The 18,640-nt window shown below is 42.5% G+C and overlaps 1 protein-coding gene across 2 annotated transcripts in view; it reads right to left on the bottom strand.

The window, feature by feature from the left end:
* The window catches only part of GDPD5 (glycerophosphodiester phosphodiesterase domain containing 5), a 172,676-nt gene that overhangs the window by 43,821 nt on the left and 110,215 nt on the right, over positions 1-18,640 (bottom strand). For both annotated transcript variants that reach the window (XM_073548592.1, XM_073548593.1), the window contains exons 3-4: positions 8,110-8,213; positions 969-1,062 (exon numbers count right to left, since the gene is read on the bottom strand). In XM_073548592.1, coding sequence (XP_073404693.1) covers positions 969-1,062; positions 8,110-8,213 — 198 coding nt within the window. The remainder of the gene's footprint in view (positions 1-968; positions 1,063-8,109; positions 8,214-18,640) is intronic.

Below are 18,640 nucleotides of genomic sequence, written 5' to 3'. Positions count from 1 at the left end.
CTTCCAGCCCCGTCTTTGTTCTGCCAAGGAAGCCACGTCACATGTGGAGACGGACCAGGAACTAAGGAAGGACCTGTGGACTCCGGGCTTCCCTGGGGCCCACATGTTATAAGACACGGTATCCTGACAAATATCGCTAACTGCTATCCCCCAACCCGTACCCCAGTTTATATCTGTACCTCTGGCTGTTCTCTGAATAATATTCTGTATAGATCTGTATTATCTACTGTGCATTTTGGCAATTAAAATATTAATTTTGGGCTGCTCTTTTAACTCGAAACCAGATTTCCTACGTCTGTGAGTTCGGTTAGTACTTATACGCTACCGGGGGTGGGTTCCTGACCCGATATAAGCTTGTTAACAGAATGGGCTTATTTCTAACGAGGAACTGGGGGCAGCATACCGTCCTGGTGTTATTGGGGGATACCGGCAGTGGCGGATCAGAGGTTTATAGATATACACCCATCCTGGGACTGGTGATATGTATACTGCCCTCACTGCAGAATGCCCCGATAACCGGTACGTGACAGTGCAGCCTCTCCGGCGACTACTTATCCTTGGTGCAGTTCCCTGACTGACCTGAGGGTAAGGGGGGCGCCAGAGAGCTGTAACTGTGTAAGTTCTGTCACAGATTGATGACGACGGGATGATATCCGGATCTCCCCGGTGCTCGTGTGTGTGTGTGTGTGTGTGTGTGTGTGTGTGTGTGTGTGTGTGTGTGTGTGTGTGTGTGTGTGTTTTCCTTACACTCAAACTCCAGTCACATCCAAAGCAACATTTAGGAATCTACTGGCACTACACTCTGTTGCGAGACAAAATCTGCACCCTCTCTTAAAGGGTGGCATGATATAAACAAAGCATTATGGGAGCCTGCAGAATAGTGGATACAGCTCTGGATGTGAATGGAGTATATGATAGGATATTCAGTGTTTAGCAAAGGTAAAGTGCGGTGACTGATGGTGTCTTACCAGGAGTACAGTGATATATGTGAAGGCAGCAGCTGTGGACACCAGGATAGGAATGGACCAGTCACTCCACCGCCCCGTCCTGTTATATAAATACCTGGAAAACACAAACATGATATCTGGACAGGTCACCTAGAAATTCTCCGACCTCAGACCCACCCTAAAAAGCATTCTCCTAAGAATTGCATGACCCTCACCTGGCATTGTGGGTACTAGTGCTATAAAAAATCTATTATAGGGAGCTTTATCCGACACTGCCACGGGGGCAACCTCAGCCAGTGGCACCGCCACGGGGGCAACCTCAGCCAGTGGCACTGCCACGGGGGCAACCTCAGCCAGTGGCACCGCCACGGGGGCAACCTCAGCCAGTGGCACCGCCACGGGGGCAACCTCAGCCAGTGGCACCGCCACGGGGGCAACCTCAGCCAGTGGCACCGCCACGGGGGCAACCTCAGCCAGTGGCACCGCCACGGGGGCAACCTCAGCCAGTGGCACCGCCACGGGGGCAACCTCAGCCGGCATTATAGGATACTTTCGTTGGCACTGTCTTAAGGAAACTGTTGGCAGCAAAGTTAACAAGATGATAGAAAGCACCATAATCCCTAATGTAGATGGGAAAAAACAGAGCAGCAATGGGCACAGGGCACAGTAAAGGGCACCATCTGTGGCAAGGCATTTCCAAGAAGAGACATTTGGATACGATAGACTGGGTCACGTGATGCATTTAAAATATTAATACAACCAGCAATGAGTTTGATAAGATGCAGTACCAAACTTCACCACTGTTGCATTAAAGAGTTTTTTTTTTATAGTCATCAATGCAACAGCGCCCCCAGCTCTAATTTTGACAAGATTTAATCCAAAGTAAGAATAGTAATAGCATTAGTAAGGAACCCTTTGTGTGTTCAATGCAAAGATCTACATACTACACTTACTCTGAGAACTAAGGGTAATGGCCCTTTAAATTAATAAATTAATGTGAAGGTCACAATAGCTGTCCTGGTAAAGTCCCATTGGCTTAACCTCAATAGATTAAAGACACTAAAAGTTGCTCCTATATACTGTAGCACCGGAAGGTGTTTAATCCGCCAGTATCCATGTTTATCAGGTCACACTGTAGTTTTGCTTCTTAACCCTTTACGTGGATTTTATGCTTTGCAGACAGCGAAGTATGTGGAATCAGCAAATCCTCGCATAGCAGGACCTGATCACATTCACAGACATAAAGCAGAAATGGTAAAAAGAGAAAAAAAAAAAGTGAATGAAATTTTTTTTTTAAGACTCCGAAATCAGGAATAAGATCAGCTACAGATTTCTACATCATGTGCATGACCAAAGCCCCGCGCCCCATCACCAAGGAAATTAACTTATTTACTATAGGACACAAAAAGCAGGACTCACAGGCTCTCTGCGATTGATGGGGTAAAAAGGACACACAGGCTCTCTCTATGAGTGGGCGGAGGAAGCAGGACTCACAAGCTTTCTCTATGAGTGGGCGGAGGAAGCAGAACTCAGCCTCTCTGTGATTGATGGGGTAAGCAGAACTCACAGGCTCTCTCTGAGTGGGCGGAGGAAGCCGGACTCACAGCGCCTCTCTGAGTGGGTGGAGGAAGCAGGACTCACAGGCTCTCTGAGTGGGCGGAATAAGCCAGACTCGCAGCCTCTCTCTATGAGTGCGCAGGGGAAGCAGGACTCACAGGCTCTCTCTGAGCGGGCAGTGGAAGCAGGACTCACAGGCTCTATGAGTGGGCAGTGGAAGCAGGACTCACAGGCTCTCTCTATGATTGTGTTGGGGGAAGCAGGACTCACAGGATGCACAAATATTTTTCACCAAAATGCACTAAATGAAAACCTAGAAAACTAGAAATACCTGAATTGAACCCCTCCTTCTTTATACTATGGTATTCTGAGATAGGAAACCTGGCAGACACTGTATGTATATATAAGGGGTGTACAAGGACTAGTTTGTGCCCCACTCCCCATGCGCATGTTTCTACGTCCCTGAGAAGCTGGTATATTTAATGTTATACTGTGAAATGTAAAGCATATTTAATATGTCTGATGTGTTATATGTATTATAATATTGCTGCATAGTGTATAGTAAATATATATTTCTTGGATGGTATAATTGTAGGGAAAGTTTAGTATTTAGATTAGCCCACTAGAGGGGTGCATAATATGATGAGATATACTAATAGGATTTTAGTGTAGTTAGGAGGGGCCTACCGGGAGTAAGTTAGGCAGCTTTCTGGGTTTTAGTCAGTAGGGGCTGGCAGCCCGGACAGGACAGTTGAGTCCCGCAACGTTTAAGCAAGGAGCCCAGCAGTCCAGGGCCTATGGGCTGACAGTCACACGGTATTGGAGGAATACAGGGCAGCATCAAGATGGTAGCAGCTAACTTCGTGGGAACAATCCCAAACGTCCGGGTCGAAACGGGCAGGGGAACCTCTGAAGCGGGTTAGTCTGGTCATTCAGGAAGCTGCGGCACCGAAGGAGATGGTACGACACTGCGATATTCATGGAGGAGTGAAGGACAGCACGGGGAGAGGAAAGGCTATGCTCTGTGAAGAATCTTGTGCCATTTCTGTGACTAAACTGGACAAGCTGTGTAAAGAACTGAGTAAAGTTGTTTTGTTGGAACTAGATCTGGACTCTGTCATTGTGTGATACTTAAAGGAAGAAGGCCCCAGCAGACCGGAGTGGGCTCTGACGTGCAAGTAAGCGAACCACCACGTGCACAACAGAAGGGACAATGTGTTTATGTGACGGAGGGCCCGGGTGCGACAGAGCATCCATCGTTAGTCACGACTACTACAGCCCTGGCCCCCCGTTACATATAAATAGGAATGTTTGTAATCCCTGAAAGCACAGAATTTTTAAACTAGTAAACAAGTAAATTCTTGAAGATTTATCATCAATCATTTAAAATAAAAACGGCTGTTGTTTTTACAAACATGAGACAAAGAAAAAATATATCATGTGAGATAATTCCATTATTTCTTCGGCCCACTCCATGTATCTGCTCTACAGTAATGTCCTGCCGTCTCAAAACTCCCCCAGGACGTTAGTCGCGCTACAAAAATGCTGACTTTACACCCGGTCTTAATATTCAGCAATGCATCCATCTTGATCACTTCTACAAGGCGAGAGACAACACCGACATCACAGCTCAATCCATATCTAGAGACTAAATGCCAATAACAGAAAACCACTAAATAGTCACTCTTATAAAGTCAGCAACCGATCTGATAAACTGAGCCCAAAATATTTACTCCAACTATAATACTACAATCGGTGTACAAGAACCCTAGAATGTTAGAGTTGGAAGTGGCCCCTGGGGTCATAGTGTCCAACTTCCTGCTCAATGCAAGATTCAAGAAACCATCTCAGACAGATGTCTGTCCAGCCTCTGTTTGAAGACTTCCATTGAAGGAGAACTCACCCTTGAAGGAGAACTGCCCTTCTCCAATCTTCTGGGACTTCTGTTCACCAGGAATTATCAAAGATTCTGCCCAGTGGTTCTGCAGTTTACTCTGCTAACTATCAGTACCCTAGGATGTAATTCATCTGGACCAGGAGATGTAAATTCATGTAAATTAGCTAAGAGTTCCCTCACCATCTCTCTGTTTATAGATCATGTGGATTATTTTATTCTTTCGATGACACCGTAAAAATCAGTCATGTTACATTTGCTTTCTTACATAACACAGATGCAATACAAGAATTTAAAAGTTGAGCTTCTGAACATCATTTTTGACTACTTCACCCTTTTCATCCTGTAAAAATCCTATAACATCTTTGACTTTTCTTCATTTGCTTTTAACATACCCCTAAAATCCTTTTTTACTACTTTTAGTCTCCCTTGCAAGCTTTACTTCATTATATGTTTTAGCTCTTCTAACTGTTCCACTGCATGCAATGCAAACCGCATTATATTCTTCTTTAGATATGCCCCCCTCTTGCCATTTGATATACCGTACATTTCTTTTTTCCTTTTTAACAAGTGATTATGTTCTTTGTACATCCATCCTGGTCTCTTTAAACGCTTCCAACTCTTAATTCTTTTCAGGATTGATACCAATTGTGCGGTGAGAATTTCATTTAGCAAAATCTCCCAAATATAACTACTATAATACTGCACCCTATGCACAGGAATATAACTATTATAATACTGCCCCTATGTACAAGAATATAACTACTATAATACTGTCCCGAATGTACAAGAATATAACTACTATAATACTGCCCCTATGTACAGGAATATAACTACTATAATACTGCTCCTATGTACAAGAATATAACTACTATAATACTGCTCCCTATGTACAAGAATATAACTACTATAATACTGCTCCTATGTACAAGAATATAACTACAATAATACTGCTCCTATATACAAGAATATAACTACTATAATACTGCTTCTATATACAAGAATATAACTACTATAATACTGTTCCCTATGTACAAGAATATAACTACTATAATACTGTTCCCTATGTACAAGAATATAACTACTATAATACTGTTCCCTATGTACAAGAATATAACTACTATAATACTGCTCCCTATGTACAAGAATATAACTACTATAATACTGTTCCCTATGTACAAGAATATAACTACTATAATACTGCCCCTATGTACAAGAATATAACTACTATAATACTGTTCCCTATGTACAAGAATATAACTACTATAATACTGCTCCTATATACAAGAATATAATTACTATAATACTGCCCCTATATACAAGAATATAACTACTATAATACTGCTCCTATGTACAAGAATATAACTACTATAACACTGCCCCTATGTACAAGAATATAACTACTATAATACTGTTCCCTATGTACAAGAATATAACTACTATAATACTGCCCCCTATATACAAGAATATAACTACCATAATACTGCTCCCTATGTACAAGAATATAACTACTATAATACTGCCCCTATATACAAGAATATAACTACTATAATACTGTCCCCATGTACAAGAATATAACTACTATAATACTGCTCCTATGTACAAGAATATAACTACTATAATACTGCCCCTATATACAAGAATATAACTACTATAATACTGTCCCCATGTACAAGAATATAACTACTATAATACTGCTCCTATGTACAAGAATATAACTACTATAATACTGACCCCTATGTACAAGAATATAACTACTATAATACTGCCCCTATGTACAAGAATATAACTACTATAATACTGCCCCTATATACAAGAATATAACTACTATAATACTGTCCCCATGTACAAGAATATAACTACTATAATACTGCTCCTATGTACAAGAATATAACTACTATAATACTGCCCCTATATACAAGAATATAACTACTATAATACTGTCCCCATGTACAAGAATATAACTACTATAATACTGCTCCTATGTACAAGAATATAACTACTATAATACTGCTCCTATGTACAAGAATATAACTACTATAATACTGCTCCTATGTACAAGAATATAACTACTATAATACTGCCCCTATATACAAGAATATAACTACTATAATACTGTCCCCATGTACAAGAATATAACTACTATAATACTGCTCCTATGTACAAGAATATAACTACTATAATACTGCCCCCTATGTACAAGAATATAACTACTATAATACTGCCCCTATGTACAAGAATATAACTACTATAATACTGCCCCTATATACAAGAATATAACTACTATAATACGGAGCCCTACACACGTGGTCAAAATTGTTGGTACCCCTCGTTTAATGACAGAAAACCCCACAATGGTGACAGAAATAACTTGAATCTGACAAAAGTAAAAATAAATCAAAAATCTATGAAAACACATGACAGTCAGACAATAGTTTTCAGCCATGCTTCCACGGAATTTAAAAAAAAATAAATAAACCTAATGAAATCGGCCTGGACAGAAATGATGGTTCCCGTAACTTAACAATTTAGAGGCAATCAGACGATTCCTGTAACTGTCAATGAGACTTCTGCTCCTCTCGACAGGTATTTTGGCCACTCCTCAAGAGCAAACTGCTCCAGTTGTCTCGTGTGTGAAGGTCGCCTTTTCCAGACGGCATGTTTCAGCTCTTTCCAAAGATGCTCAATAGGATTTAGGTCAGGGCTCATAGAAGCCACTTGAGAATAGTCCAATGTTTCCCTCTTAGCCTTTCTTGGGTGTTTTAGCTGTGAGTTTTGGGTCATTATCCTGTTGCAAGAGCCATAACCTGCGACTGAGACCAAGCTTCCTGGTGCTGCGTCTGCAGTGTGGCTGGTCCTATGACCACTGTGTTTCTATATTTGCTGTTCCTCCCCATCCATGCACTGTATGTCCATAATAATATTTTTTTAAACATTATTCAATAAAATATTGCATTTTATGGATTTTTTGACTGCTGGTTCTCTTTGGGTACTTTCTGACACTGGGCAGCACATTTCTCTCTAGAACCCTTGATAGTCTTGAGATTCCATTGTACCCTGCACAGATTCTAGACACCCTGTGCCAGATGCAGCAAAGCAGCCCCAGAACATAACAGAGCCTCCTCCATGTTTCACAGTAGGGACAGTGTTCTTTTCTTGATATACTTAATTTTTGCGTCTGTGAACATAGAGCTGATGTGCCTTGCCAAAACGTTCCATTTTTATCTCATGTGTCCATAGGACATTCTCCTGAGACAACTCTTTCCTTCGCTTCCTCTGGTCCATGTTGAGTGTGATACACACCATGTCACCACACAGCACAGTGAGTATCTGTAGCCTCTATACAGGCCACTCACTGATTCCAGGATTTGAGACACCTGTGATGCTAATTAGTGGACACACCGTGATTTTACATGTCCCTTTTGTCACATTTTCAGGGGTGCCATCATTTCTGTCCAGGTCTATTTCATGAGATTTATTTATTTATTTTTTTAATTCTGTGGAAGCATGACTGAAAAGCAATGTCTGACTTTCAATGGCTCAGTTTCATAGATTTTTTATTTATTATTACTTTTGTCAGATTCAAGTTATTTCTGTCACCATTGTGGGGTTTTCTGTCATTAATCGAGGGGTGCCAACAATTTTGACCACGTGTGTATGTACAGGACCTGTGACGGCTTTCTGTATGGAGGGAATCTGACGGATACTCACCAGTTAAACTCATTGTAGTCGTTGTGAACTTCCCACCAGAAATAGAACCATGTGAGGATGAGGAAGAAGGTGAATGTGAGGATCATAAACCATAGAAGCTCCCACTGTGGAGAAACAGAGGAATAAGGATGAGAATGCCGGCAGAGTACAATATGTAACTGATCATCACATGGAATGGACATTTCCAGTTATATATAGATGAAAACTTCTACATCTTTCTAATACACTTTGTATTTACATTTTTCACTATTTAGCCCGATTTTAAGATTTTTAAGAAATCAGATATCGTCCATATCGTCATCATCATCCAGCAGCCGCACACAGCGGAGCCTTCAGAGGGTTAATCATTTTCAGGGTCATTATTCCGACAGCGGGAATGTGAAATATTTCAGGATTTAACATTCCGTCTCTGTCCTGTGATTGCAGATATCCATCTTTTATTTGGCCAGGACTTCATTAAAGATAAGAAGCCAAGGCTGTCCGTGGAAAATAACCGCACGCACACCCGACCTTCACACACACTACGGAATTTAAAGGGGAACTCTTGGTTATCGGTTAGGGAATTGTCTTTCAACCACTTCTCCAGCCAATATTCATTACCTGAGGAAGGGCAGAGAATATGGAGATTGTCTGCGTGGCTATGGCGGCAATCAATTTGCACAAGTTTAATAAGGGGATTGATATTTATGCAATTCCCTGTTATACAAATGAAGGGTCACAAATAAAATAGATCTCAATGGATGTGTACATATAAACGTCAAGCTAGACAGACCATTAACAAGGTGCTATAGGGCCCACCTAGAACTCCACCATTTTTAAACTTTAGGGGGTCACAGCTAATGAATAAAAAGTCTGTGCAGCCACCACTAGGGGGAGCTCCCTGTATATAGAGATACATGAGAGATGCTCCCTGCAGCCACCACTAGGGGGAGCTCCCTGTATACAGAGATACATAAGATCCTGACTGCAGCCACCACTAGGGGGAGCTCCCAGTATATGAGGAGATACTGGGCAGAAGATGTCACTTTCTCCAGCATAAAGATGCAGGTCCTGGTTTTCCTTCTGGGACTTCAGATTTATGAGTCACTGCTGCAGCATTTATGGAATTCCAAGAGCATCTGCTTGAAAGTTATGGCTACAGCGGCGCAAGGGGAAGCCGAGGAATTGAAAGTAACGGGAAACATAGGGCGCGATTCTGCACCAATCCGGAACTTTAAATGTTACACTTTGGGGATAATGTTACATTTCGGTTGAAGGAATTCTATTGTGCTGCTGTAGTTAAATCTTTGGTGACATCAACTGTTAACGAACGTTGCGCAGTTTGTGGATGTCAAAACGATCACAAGAAAAGGAAAAACAAAACAATGTAATAAAAAAAACAAAAACAAATGTACAACAAAGAAAAGGAGGAAAAAAAATCAACTTGATAAAAAGAACAGTTGGTTGTAGACGGGACCACGGTGACGGTGTGAAACAATGGCACAGAGAGGTAAGATTCCCGGCAGCTATGGACGTCCTCCGCTCGAGAACGAGGGTCGCGCATCGCTCTAATCTTAGAAAGTCAAATAATTTTAGCAGAGGAGAAACATCCGCAATGAATAAGATTAATGACCGGATCCAAAAATAGCAGAAAAGGAAATGTGTCCCCACCTGAGACTCCGGAGGCATGTTGTAGCCCAGGAGGGAGGCTCATGTAACGCGCTCATCTGTCGGGTGAATTCGCCCCAGAGCTGCGCTCTTCTATCGAGATGCAGAACATTCTATCTGGCGTTATTATTCCAGTCATTCTCCAGTAGAAACGGCCGCTTGTTTATGGCCGATCCAGTCCTGACTGACCCTCTGCTCCTGTATCGCCATCCACCAAGGCAGTGGGTTCAGGGATCAGCGCAGGGCCCAGCGTCCGGGGCCCCACCGATCAGCACAGTATCTCCTACCCTATGGATTGGTTACAATTTGCCCAACAGGAATAATCCCTCCATGAGTCACTGTATGGCGACATTTTTCAGCCAATGTATGGCGGAATTAATAGATCAATGTATGGAGGTATACAGTCACTGTATGACAGTACTGTCTCATGACTAAGCAATATGAAGCGACTATGGTGGTATTACTCAGTCACTGTATGGCAGTATTATTCAGTGTATGGCGATATTATTCAGTCACTGTATGACAGTATTACTCAGTCACTGTATGGCGGCATTACTCAGTCACTGTATGGCGGCATTATTCAGTGTATGCCGGTATTATTCAGTCACTGTATGGTGGTATTCACTGTATGGCGGTATTATTCAGTCACTGTATTACTCAGTCACTGTATGGCAGTATTACTCAGTCACTGTATGGCGGTATTACTCAGTCACTGTATGGCGGTATTACTCAGTCACTGTATGGCGGTATTACTCAGTCACTGTATGGCAGTATTACTCAGTCACTGTATGGCAGTATTACTCAGTCACTGTATGGCAGTATTACTCAGTCACTGTATGGCAGTATTACTCAGTCACTGTATGGCAGTATTACTCAGTCACTGTATGGCAGTATTACTCAGTCACTGTATGGCAGTATTACTCAGTCACTGTATGGCAGTATTACTCAGTCACTGTATGGCAGTATTACTCAGTCACTGTATGGCAGTATTACTCAGTCACTGTATGGCAGTATTACTCAGTCACTGTATGGCAGTATTACTCAGTCACTGTATGGCAGTATTACTCAGTCACTGTATGGCAGTATTACTCAGTCACTGTATGGCAGTATTACTCAGTCACTGTATGGCGGTATTGTCTCATGACTAAATGACATGAAGTGACTATGGTGGTATTCAGTTACTATATAATCGGTAATATTCAGGCACCATTACTGATACACAAGACTATATAGTACTATATTATAGAGCTCTTATTCAGTCATTGCAGGATGGTAAACTGGGGTTTACTGTATGGTGGTATTTAGAAATAACACGATACTAACAGGGGGCGCAATGTATGGTTATATTGTTTTATCACCAAATGATTTAGGTGACTATATGGCGGTATTATTCCGTCACTATATAAATGTAACTTTCAGTCACTGCATGGTGGTATTGCTGAGTGACTGTATAGCGGTGTTAAACAATCACACTGATCGCGTTCAATGACTATAGCAGTATCATTCATTCACTAAGTGATTGTTGTCAGTCTCTGTATGGCGGTATTACACAGCCACTCTATGGCAGTATTACCCAGACACTGGCACACTGAATGGTATTCATCACACACTGTATAAGGGTATTTGCATGCTGAGTGGTGTTCGTCTAGTAATACAGTATGGTGGGCATCTTGGCACTGTATGTGGCACAAAAGTTCGTATCAGTGATGTCATGACACTATATGGCACTATTATGTAGCACTACTAATAACCAAATATTACTCCTTCCAAAGAAATTATAAAAAGAAAGATGGCTCTGTAGAGCACACCGCGCCATAGTACGTGGATGCAGCCAGGTTGGGTGGGCGAATGTCATCCCACAGTACCGCGACACGTAGCTGGAGCGGCGGCACATATGGAAACCTGACCGTTCTTTACACGGGTGAAGAATACTTTTCTGGAAACACATGAAGGTCTTCAGGGAAGACGATCACCTTGACACCGCTGAGGCTGGAGGAGACATGGCGGCATGGAGAAGACTGTCAATAGAAGCAGTGAAGCCTGGCAGACGGCAGCCTCAACCCCCCCTCCCCCCCGGAGCTGTCCAAACGCTGAACCAGGCGATGAACACGGAGGTTCTGCCAAAAGGAATCGAGTCTCAGCCGAGAGGAAGAAGGCGATCACACGATCATATCACCACGGAACCAAACACAAAATGAGGCCGGGAAACGGGAACTCAGAACATTCCGACTATTTCTTTTTTAGACAATCCCTTTAAAGGACTTGTAAGCTTTTCTGGATCTGCGGTATTATATCCTATGCCTTGCCCTTATTTAGGGACTATTGCTCTTCTGGGGGCTCGGAAAGATGGATGACAACCGCTGCGGAACAGTAATACAGCCGTATTGTACGATATATCCATCGTTCCCAAAATCAGAGAGAACTAAAATCAGTCTGACTAAAATCCAGATGGCACAAACGACGGCACATCGATACGTCAGAATTTCGCTGAGACAGGTCAACGAGAGGGTCATAGCGCTCAGCGGCTGCAGCACAGCATTAGACACTGGATTGCGGTATTATTTAGTTATGCGGATATTAACAAGTCATTGTACGCTAGTGTTACCAAGTGTATGGTGGTATACATTTATGGCAATATTAATCACAGGAGGAATTATACAGGCAACATATGAGGACCTTATTCTGACAGTGTATTGTGGTATTTATTGAGTTACTGAATGGCGGTAATATTTATTCATTGCACTCAGATATTATTCATTAACGGCATTGTACTAATCAGCACTTTATGGCGGCATTAATCATTATATAGCAGTGATATTCCAAAACTTACGGGGTATTCATATTATTAAGTCAACTGTATTACCGTTTAGTCCCTGTATGGGTGGAGTTATTCAGGCAGTATATGGTAACATTCAGCACAGTATGGTGGTATTATTAAGGCACTGTGCAGTATTATTCAGAAGAGTATTGTGGAATTATTCAAGCACTGCAAATATTAAGCACTGGGTGGCGGTTTTATTCAGGCAGTATATGATAGTATTGTAGCATTGCAGCATTGTAGTAGTAATACTACTGCATGGCAGCACTTCTAGGTCAGTGTCGTTCAATCTTACACAGCTACACTGTGGTTTTATCATTCTGTCACAGTATGGTGGTATTTATTTACGGTGACATTATTGGACAATGCAAGGAGGATTCCATCCCTGTATTAGGACATTACTCAATGCATGGTGATATTAATCCTACACTGTATGGCGGCATTCTTCAATCAATACATACACGCATTCATTTATCTACCGCACATAGCTATTATTTAGTGCATGTGAGGCGCTCCAAGGATTTTTAGCCAACTTTCAGCATCTGTCATATTTTGACAAGTTACACAGCCATGAAAATGACACGAAGCGACGGGATAGACAGGTAATCCAGGGAACAGATGAGTAGAAAGTCCCCGATACATCACAGCGCCAAACCGGCAGCAGCATAATGAACAGTCACAGGAGACACAGATGACCTGAGCGTGACATCTGGATGTCCACGCCCAAGATTTATACTACCAGAAAGTCGTAGTCATGAGGGCAGCAATAGCGGAATACACAATATATCTAGAGGCAGAAGTGTTTTATAAACGACTGCACCAGAACATGTACAAGTATCAGGACTCTGCACAAATATTTAGTTCAGGGCAATCACAGAGTATACAACCATGTCAGAGGGAATGTGATAGAATACTGGTCCCAGGCAAACAACGTACCGGGAAATAAACATCACGTCAGTATGATAGTTATATTCTTGTACATAGGAGCAGTATTATAGTAGTTATATTCTTGTACATAGGGGGCAGTATTATAGTAGTTATATTCTTGTACATAGGGGGCAGTATTATAGTAGTTATATTCTTGTACATAGGGGGCAGTATTATAGTAGTTATATTCTTGTACATAGGGGGCAGTATTAAAGTAGTTATATTCTTGTACATAGGAGCAGTATTATAGTAGTTATATTCTTGTACATAGGGGCAGTATTATAGTAGTTATATTCTTGTACATAGGGGCAGTATTATAGTAGTTATATTCTTGTACATAGGGGGCAGTATTATAGTTATATTCCTGTACATAGGAGCAGTATTATAGTAGTTATATTCTTGTACAAGGAGCAGTATTATAGTAGTTTATTTTTAAGTATCAATAAACTATACCCAATTCATCCTAATAATTACCACGTATAGCTGTGGGTGATATATGATCCATTACAGAGTGGTCCCCCTGGATGTCGTTAGACTTCTCCTCCCCTCGTTTGCCTTTTTTCTACGTGTTTCTTCCTTATAATGAATACTTCCGCCAGCATGTGCACAGTTAGCAGCGGCTCCAAGTGTCAGACAGACAGTGATATCAGATCAGCTCTTTGTGCTACGTGTCTAATTAGGAGTAATGTGGAGGAAATACTTTTGGGGCTCGTTAGGTCCTGTCACATGTCAGGAGGCACGGGTGTAAAGCTTTGTCTTGTGCTGACATCTTGCAGGTTCTTCCACAATTCACGCTTGGTAAAGGGAAAGTAAATCCCAGAATCCGGCTCCTACGTTCCGCTCTCCACAGTCGTCGTACGCACAGCATCAAGGGTTTATAAATGGAAATTTTAAACATTAATATCTTCTAATATCTACTGTATCTAAAAGTTTAAATATTAATAGCTTTCTTAAAAAACGTCTTCCTGCCAGAAGTCCTCATGAAGGGTTTGCATCTTTTGCCTGAATATTTCCATTTTTCCTCCCTATTCTGATCTAATGCTAGTAATTAGGGGTGAAGGATTGTTACATTGTATCACTACTGGGAATTCTCTATAATCATTGTTGAACTATTTTGCAACATTGTATCAGTGTAAATAAAAGTCACCAGCCTGGTGTCCATGTACAGAACCAATCGTGGAGGACCGAGGCCTCCAACCGGAGGCTGTTCAGTTGATGTAAAACTACAATTCCCAGCATGCCCTGCACCCGAGACCTTACTACCATCATTACACGACACCGAGAAGGTTGGAGACACTCGTCACTGATCCTCCGGCTGGGATGAAGCCCAGACCACACGGCTGCCCGCAGGCTCCAGCTGCTGGATACAAGGAGCTGGCAGAGACACTGCGGCCGCGGACAAGGGCTAAAGCCGCTTTTAGAATGCTCACTTGGATTACACGCGCTCTAAAGCTTTCCGGGCTTCTTCAAGAACGTCACCATTCCTTCCAAACACTCTCTGCTCCTCACCCTGAAGATGCTCTTAACCACCGTCAAAAGAAATCAGCGAAGCAAGAAGTTTCAGAGATATAGACTGCTGTGCAAAAGTTTTAGGCAGGTGTGGAAAAAGATTGCTGCAGGGTAAGAAAGGTTTTAAAAATAAAAGTAAAAACAGTCCACAAAGTCTGGGGTTTTGTAGGATTATACTCTGGAGTACAAGTAACCAATTAGGACATTTTCAATGTCATACGTAGGTTAAGACACAACCATTAACTGAAACGTGTAGGAGGTTTACAACGGGGTGAGGAGCAGAAAAAACTGCTACAAAAGGCAAGGATGTGGAAGACAGGTTCATGTCAAACACCATGGGCAAGGCTGAACACAAGGTAGTTATAATGCATCACCAAGGTGTCTCCCAGGATAATATTTCACAGCAGACTGGAATTTCATGATGTGCTCTGCAAGATCTTTTGAAAAAGCGCCAACAGATGTGATTAACATGGAGGACTGTAGACGCAGTGGTTGGCAAAGGAAACTTCATGCAGCGGATATGAGGCCTCTGACTCCAAATTTATGCTGCAGCCGGACAACCCCAAACATCCAACCAATGTCATTAATAGGAGTCCTGGAAGTGATGATACAGCTCCACTAGGAAAGCATAAGTGCCACATCATGTGCATGTACATGTGGCTTCACACTTCTGGTCTCTTAAAATTTTTTTAAAAAAAATAAAAAAATCAGCGTGCCTCCAACTCACTTCTATGGTTGACTGCATGCAATTCAATTTACGACCTCTCCACCACATGAGGATCTGTGCTGCAGCTCTTTCAAACTGATTGGGCAGAGGGCTACAAACGGATATTTAAAGGGGGTTTTACTCTCAATAAAATCAATGGGAGGAAACCATAAGAACAAAAGAAGCCAGGCGCCCCCACTCCAGCGCTGCTGCTCAGCTTAGTCACTGTCCTTACCGCAGCAGCCACTGATTGAGCCTGGTGGTCTGGAGGTCATCACTCATGGTTTGGATGTCCCTTTCTGATCGGGGAGTGGATTACTGGGGTGAGTAAAGTTTCTTTTATCCCACTGGCTTCGGTATGTCAATTTAACAAAAAAAAAACAAACAAAAAAAACCATTAAAGGATAGATCATCAATATTAAACTACTGGAGAATTAATGGTGCAGGGAGTGGTCTTACAGCCACACACAGGACTGAGATGGGGTGGATGGGGATGGGAGATTTTTGCGCATTTTCAATCATTTTTAATCATATCCCTGAGGAAGGTGCCAGGAAGGGCGCCGAAACGCGTAGGAAGGAATAAAGCAGTACTTTGTTACTACATCTTGCATCCCAGGTGATTTTGTGGATTCAGCAGTGCGGACTGTGGCACATCTTGCTTCCCATATTCTCTGGCAGTTTTTCCACTTTGGAGTGGTCGGTGGAGGTCCTGCAGCAGCTGATACTGTGTTATGTCTTCAAGCCAGTTGTGGGTCACACAACCGGAATAGGTGAGTGGAACTGCATTACACCACTCACATCGTAGTGTCACTAGTGATAGGGCACTATTGCACCTCTTGTTCCCCCACCCTTTTTGTATTGATCACTCATGGTTTGGATGTCCCTTTCTGATCGGGGAGTGGATTACTGGGGTGAGTAAAGTTTCTTTTATCCCACTGGCTTCGGTATGTCAATTTAACAAAAAAAAAAAAAACAAACAAAAAAAACCATTAAAGGATAGATCATCAATATTAAACTACTGGAGAATTAATGGTGCAGGGAGTGGTCTTACAGCCACACACAGGACTGAGATGGGGTGGATGGGGATGGGAGATTTTTGCGCATTTTCAATCATTAAGGGGGTTGTCCCTTTTTAGAAGAGCGATTCCTAAAAAGCTCCACAAATTGCGCTTTACTTACCCTGCCCGGATCCAGCGCCGACTTTCCCGCTACCCCAGTCGGATTGTCTGCAATGTTGACAGCACTGCAGCCAATCACTGAGCTCAGCAGCTCTGTTGATATAGACCTCAGCGGAAATCAACAGTGATGGAGCTGCAGTGTAAACATCATCGCAGGACCGGAGGAGAAGGAGTAGAGCGCAGAACGATTTTATTCGCTACTAAAAGGAGCTTATGGGAAACTCTTCTGAAAAGGGGAAAAAAACATTAGCACCTCATGCTCTACTGCAGACCCTTTCTATAGGGCCTCAGAGCATACAGTGGGTACGGAAAGTATTAAGACCCCTTTAAATTTTTCACGCTTTGTTTCATTTCAGCCATTTGGTAAATTCAAAAAAGTTCATTTTTTTCCTCATTAATGTGCACTCTGCACCCCATCTTGACTGAAAAAAAAAAAAAAAGAAATTTAGAAATCTTTGCAAATTTATTAAAAAAGAAAACCTGAAATCTCACATGGTCTTAAGTGCTCAGACACTCATATTAAGTCACATGCTGTCCATTTCCTTGTGATCCTCCTTGAGATGGTTCTACTCTTTCATTGGAGTCCAGTTGTGTTTAATAAACTGATAGGTGTGCGCCTTTACAGATCAAGTCCTGTCTATATAAGACCTCACAGTGCGTGTCACACCAAATGAGAATCATGAGGTCAAAGGAACTGGCCAAGGAGCTCAGAGACAGAACTGTGGCAAGGCACAGATCTGGTCAAGGTTACAAAAGAATCTCTGCAGTACTCAAAGGTTCCTAAGAGCACAGTGGGCTCCATAATCCTTAAATGGAAGAAGTTTGGGACCACCAGAAGTCTTCCTAGACCTGGCCATCCAGCCAAACTGAGCAATCGTGGGAGAAGAGCCTTGGTGAGAGGTGTAAATTAGAACCCCAAGATCACTGTGGCTGAGCTCCACAGATGCAGTAGGGAGTTGGGAAAAAGTTGCACAAAGTCAACTATCACTGCAGCCCTCCACAGTCAGGTTTTTATGGCAGAGTGGCCCGACGGAAGCCTCTCCTCAGTGCAAGACATATGAAAGCCCGCATAGAGTTTACTAAAAAACACATGAAGGACTCCCAAACTATGAGAAATAAGATTCTCTGATCTGATGAGACTAAGATAAAGCTTTTTGGTGATAATTCTAAGCGGTATGTGTGGAGAAAACCAGACCCTGCTCATCACCTGCCCAATACAATCCCAACAGTGAAACATGGTGGTGGCAGCATCATGCTATGGGGGCGTTTTTCAGCTGCAGGGACAGGACGACTGGTTGCCATTGAAGGAAACATGAATGCGGCCAAGTACAGAGATATCCTGGATGAAAGCCTCTTCCAGAGTGCTTTGGACCTCAGACTTAGCTGAAGGTTCACCTTCCAACAAGACAATGACCCTAAGCACACAGCTACAATAACAAAGTAGTGGCTTCAGAACAACTCTGTGACCATTCTTGACTGGCCCATCCAGAGCTCTGACCTAAGCCCAACTGAGCATCTCTGGAGAGACCTGAAAATGGCTGTCCACCAACGATCACCTTCCAACCTGACGGAACGGGAGAGGATCTGCAAGGAAGAATGGCCGAGGATCCCCAAATCCAGCGGTGAAAAACTTGTTGCATTATTCCCAAGACGACGTATGGTTGTACTAGCTCAAAAGGTGCTTCTACTCAACACTGAGCAAAGGGGCTGAATACTTATGACCATGGGAGATTTCAGTTCATACCT

The sequence above is a fragment of the Dendrobates tinctorius genome, unplaced genomic scaffold, assembly GCF_039654945.1.
Source record: "Dendrobates tinctorius isolate UK_male_01 unplaced genomic scaffold, ASM3965494v1 ptg000157l, whole genome shotgun sequence".
NCBI lineage: Eukaryota > Metazoa > Chordata > Amphibia > Anura > Dendrobatidae > Dendrobates > Dendrobates tinctorius.
This window is presented reverse-complemented; position numbering and strand designations above follow the sequence as displayed.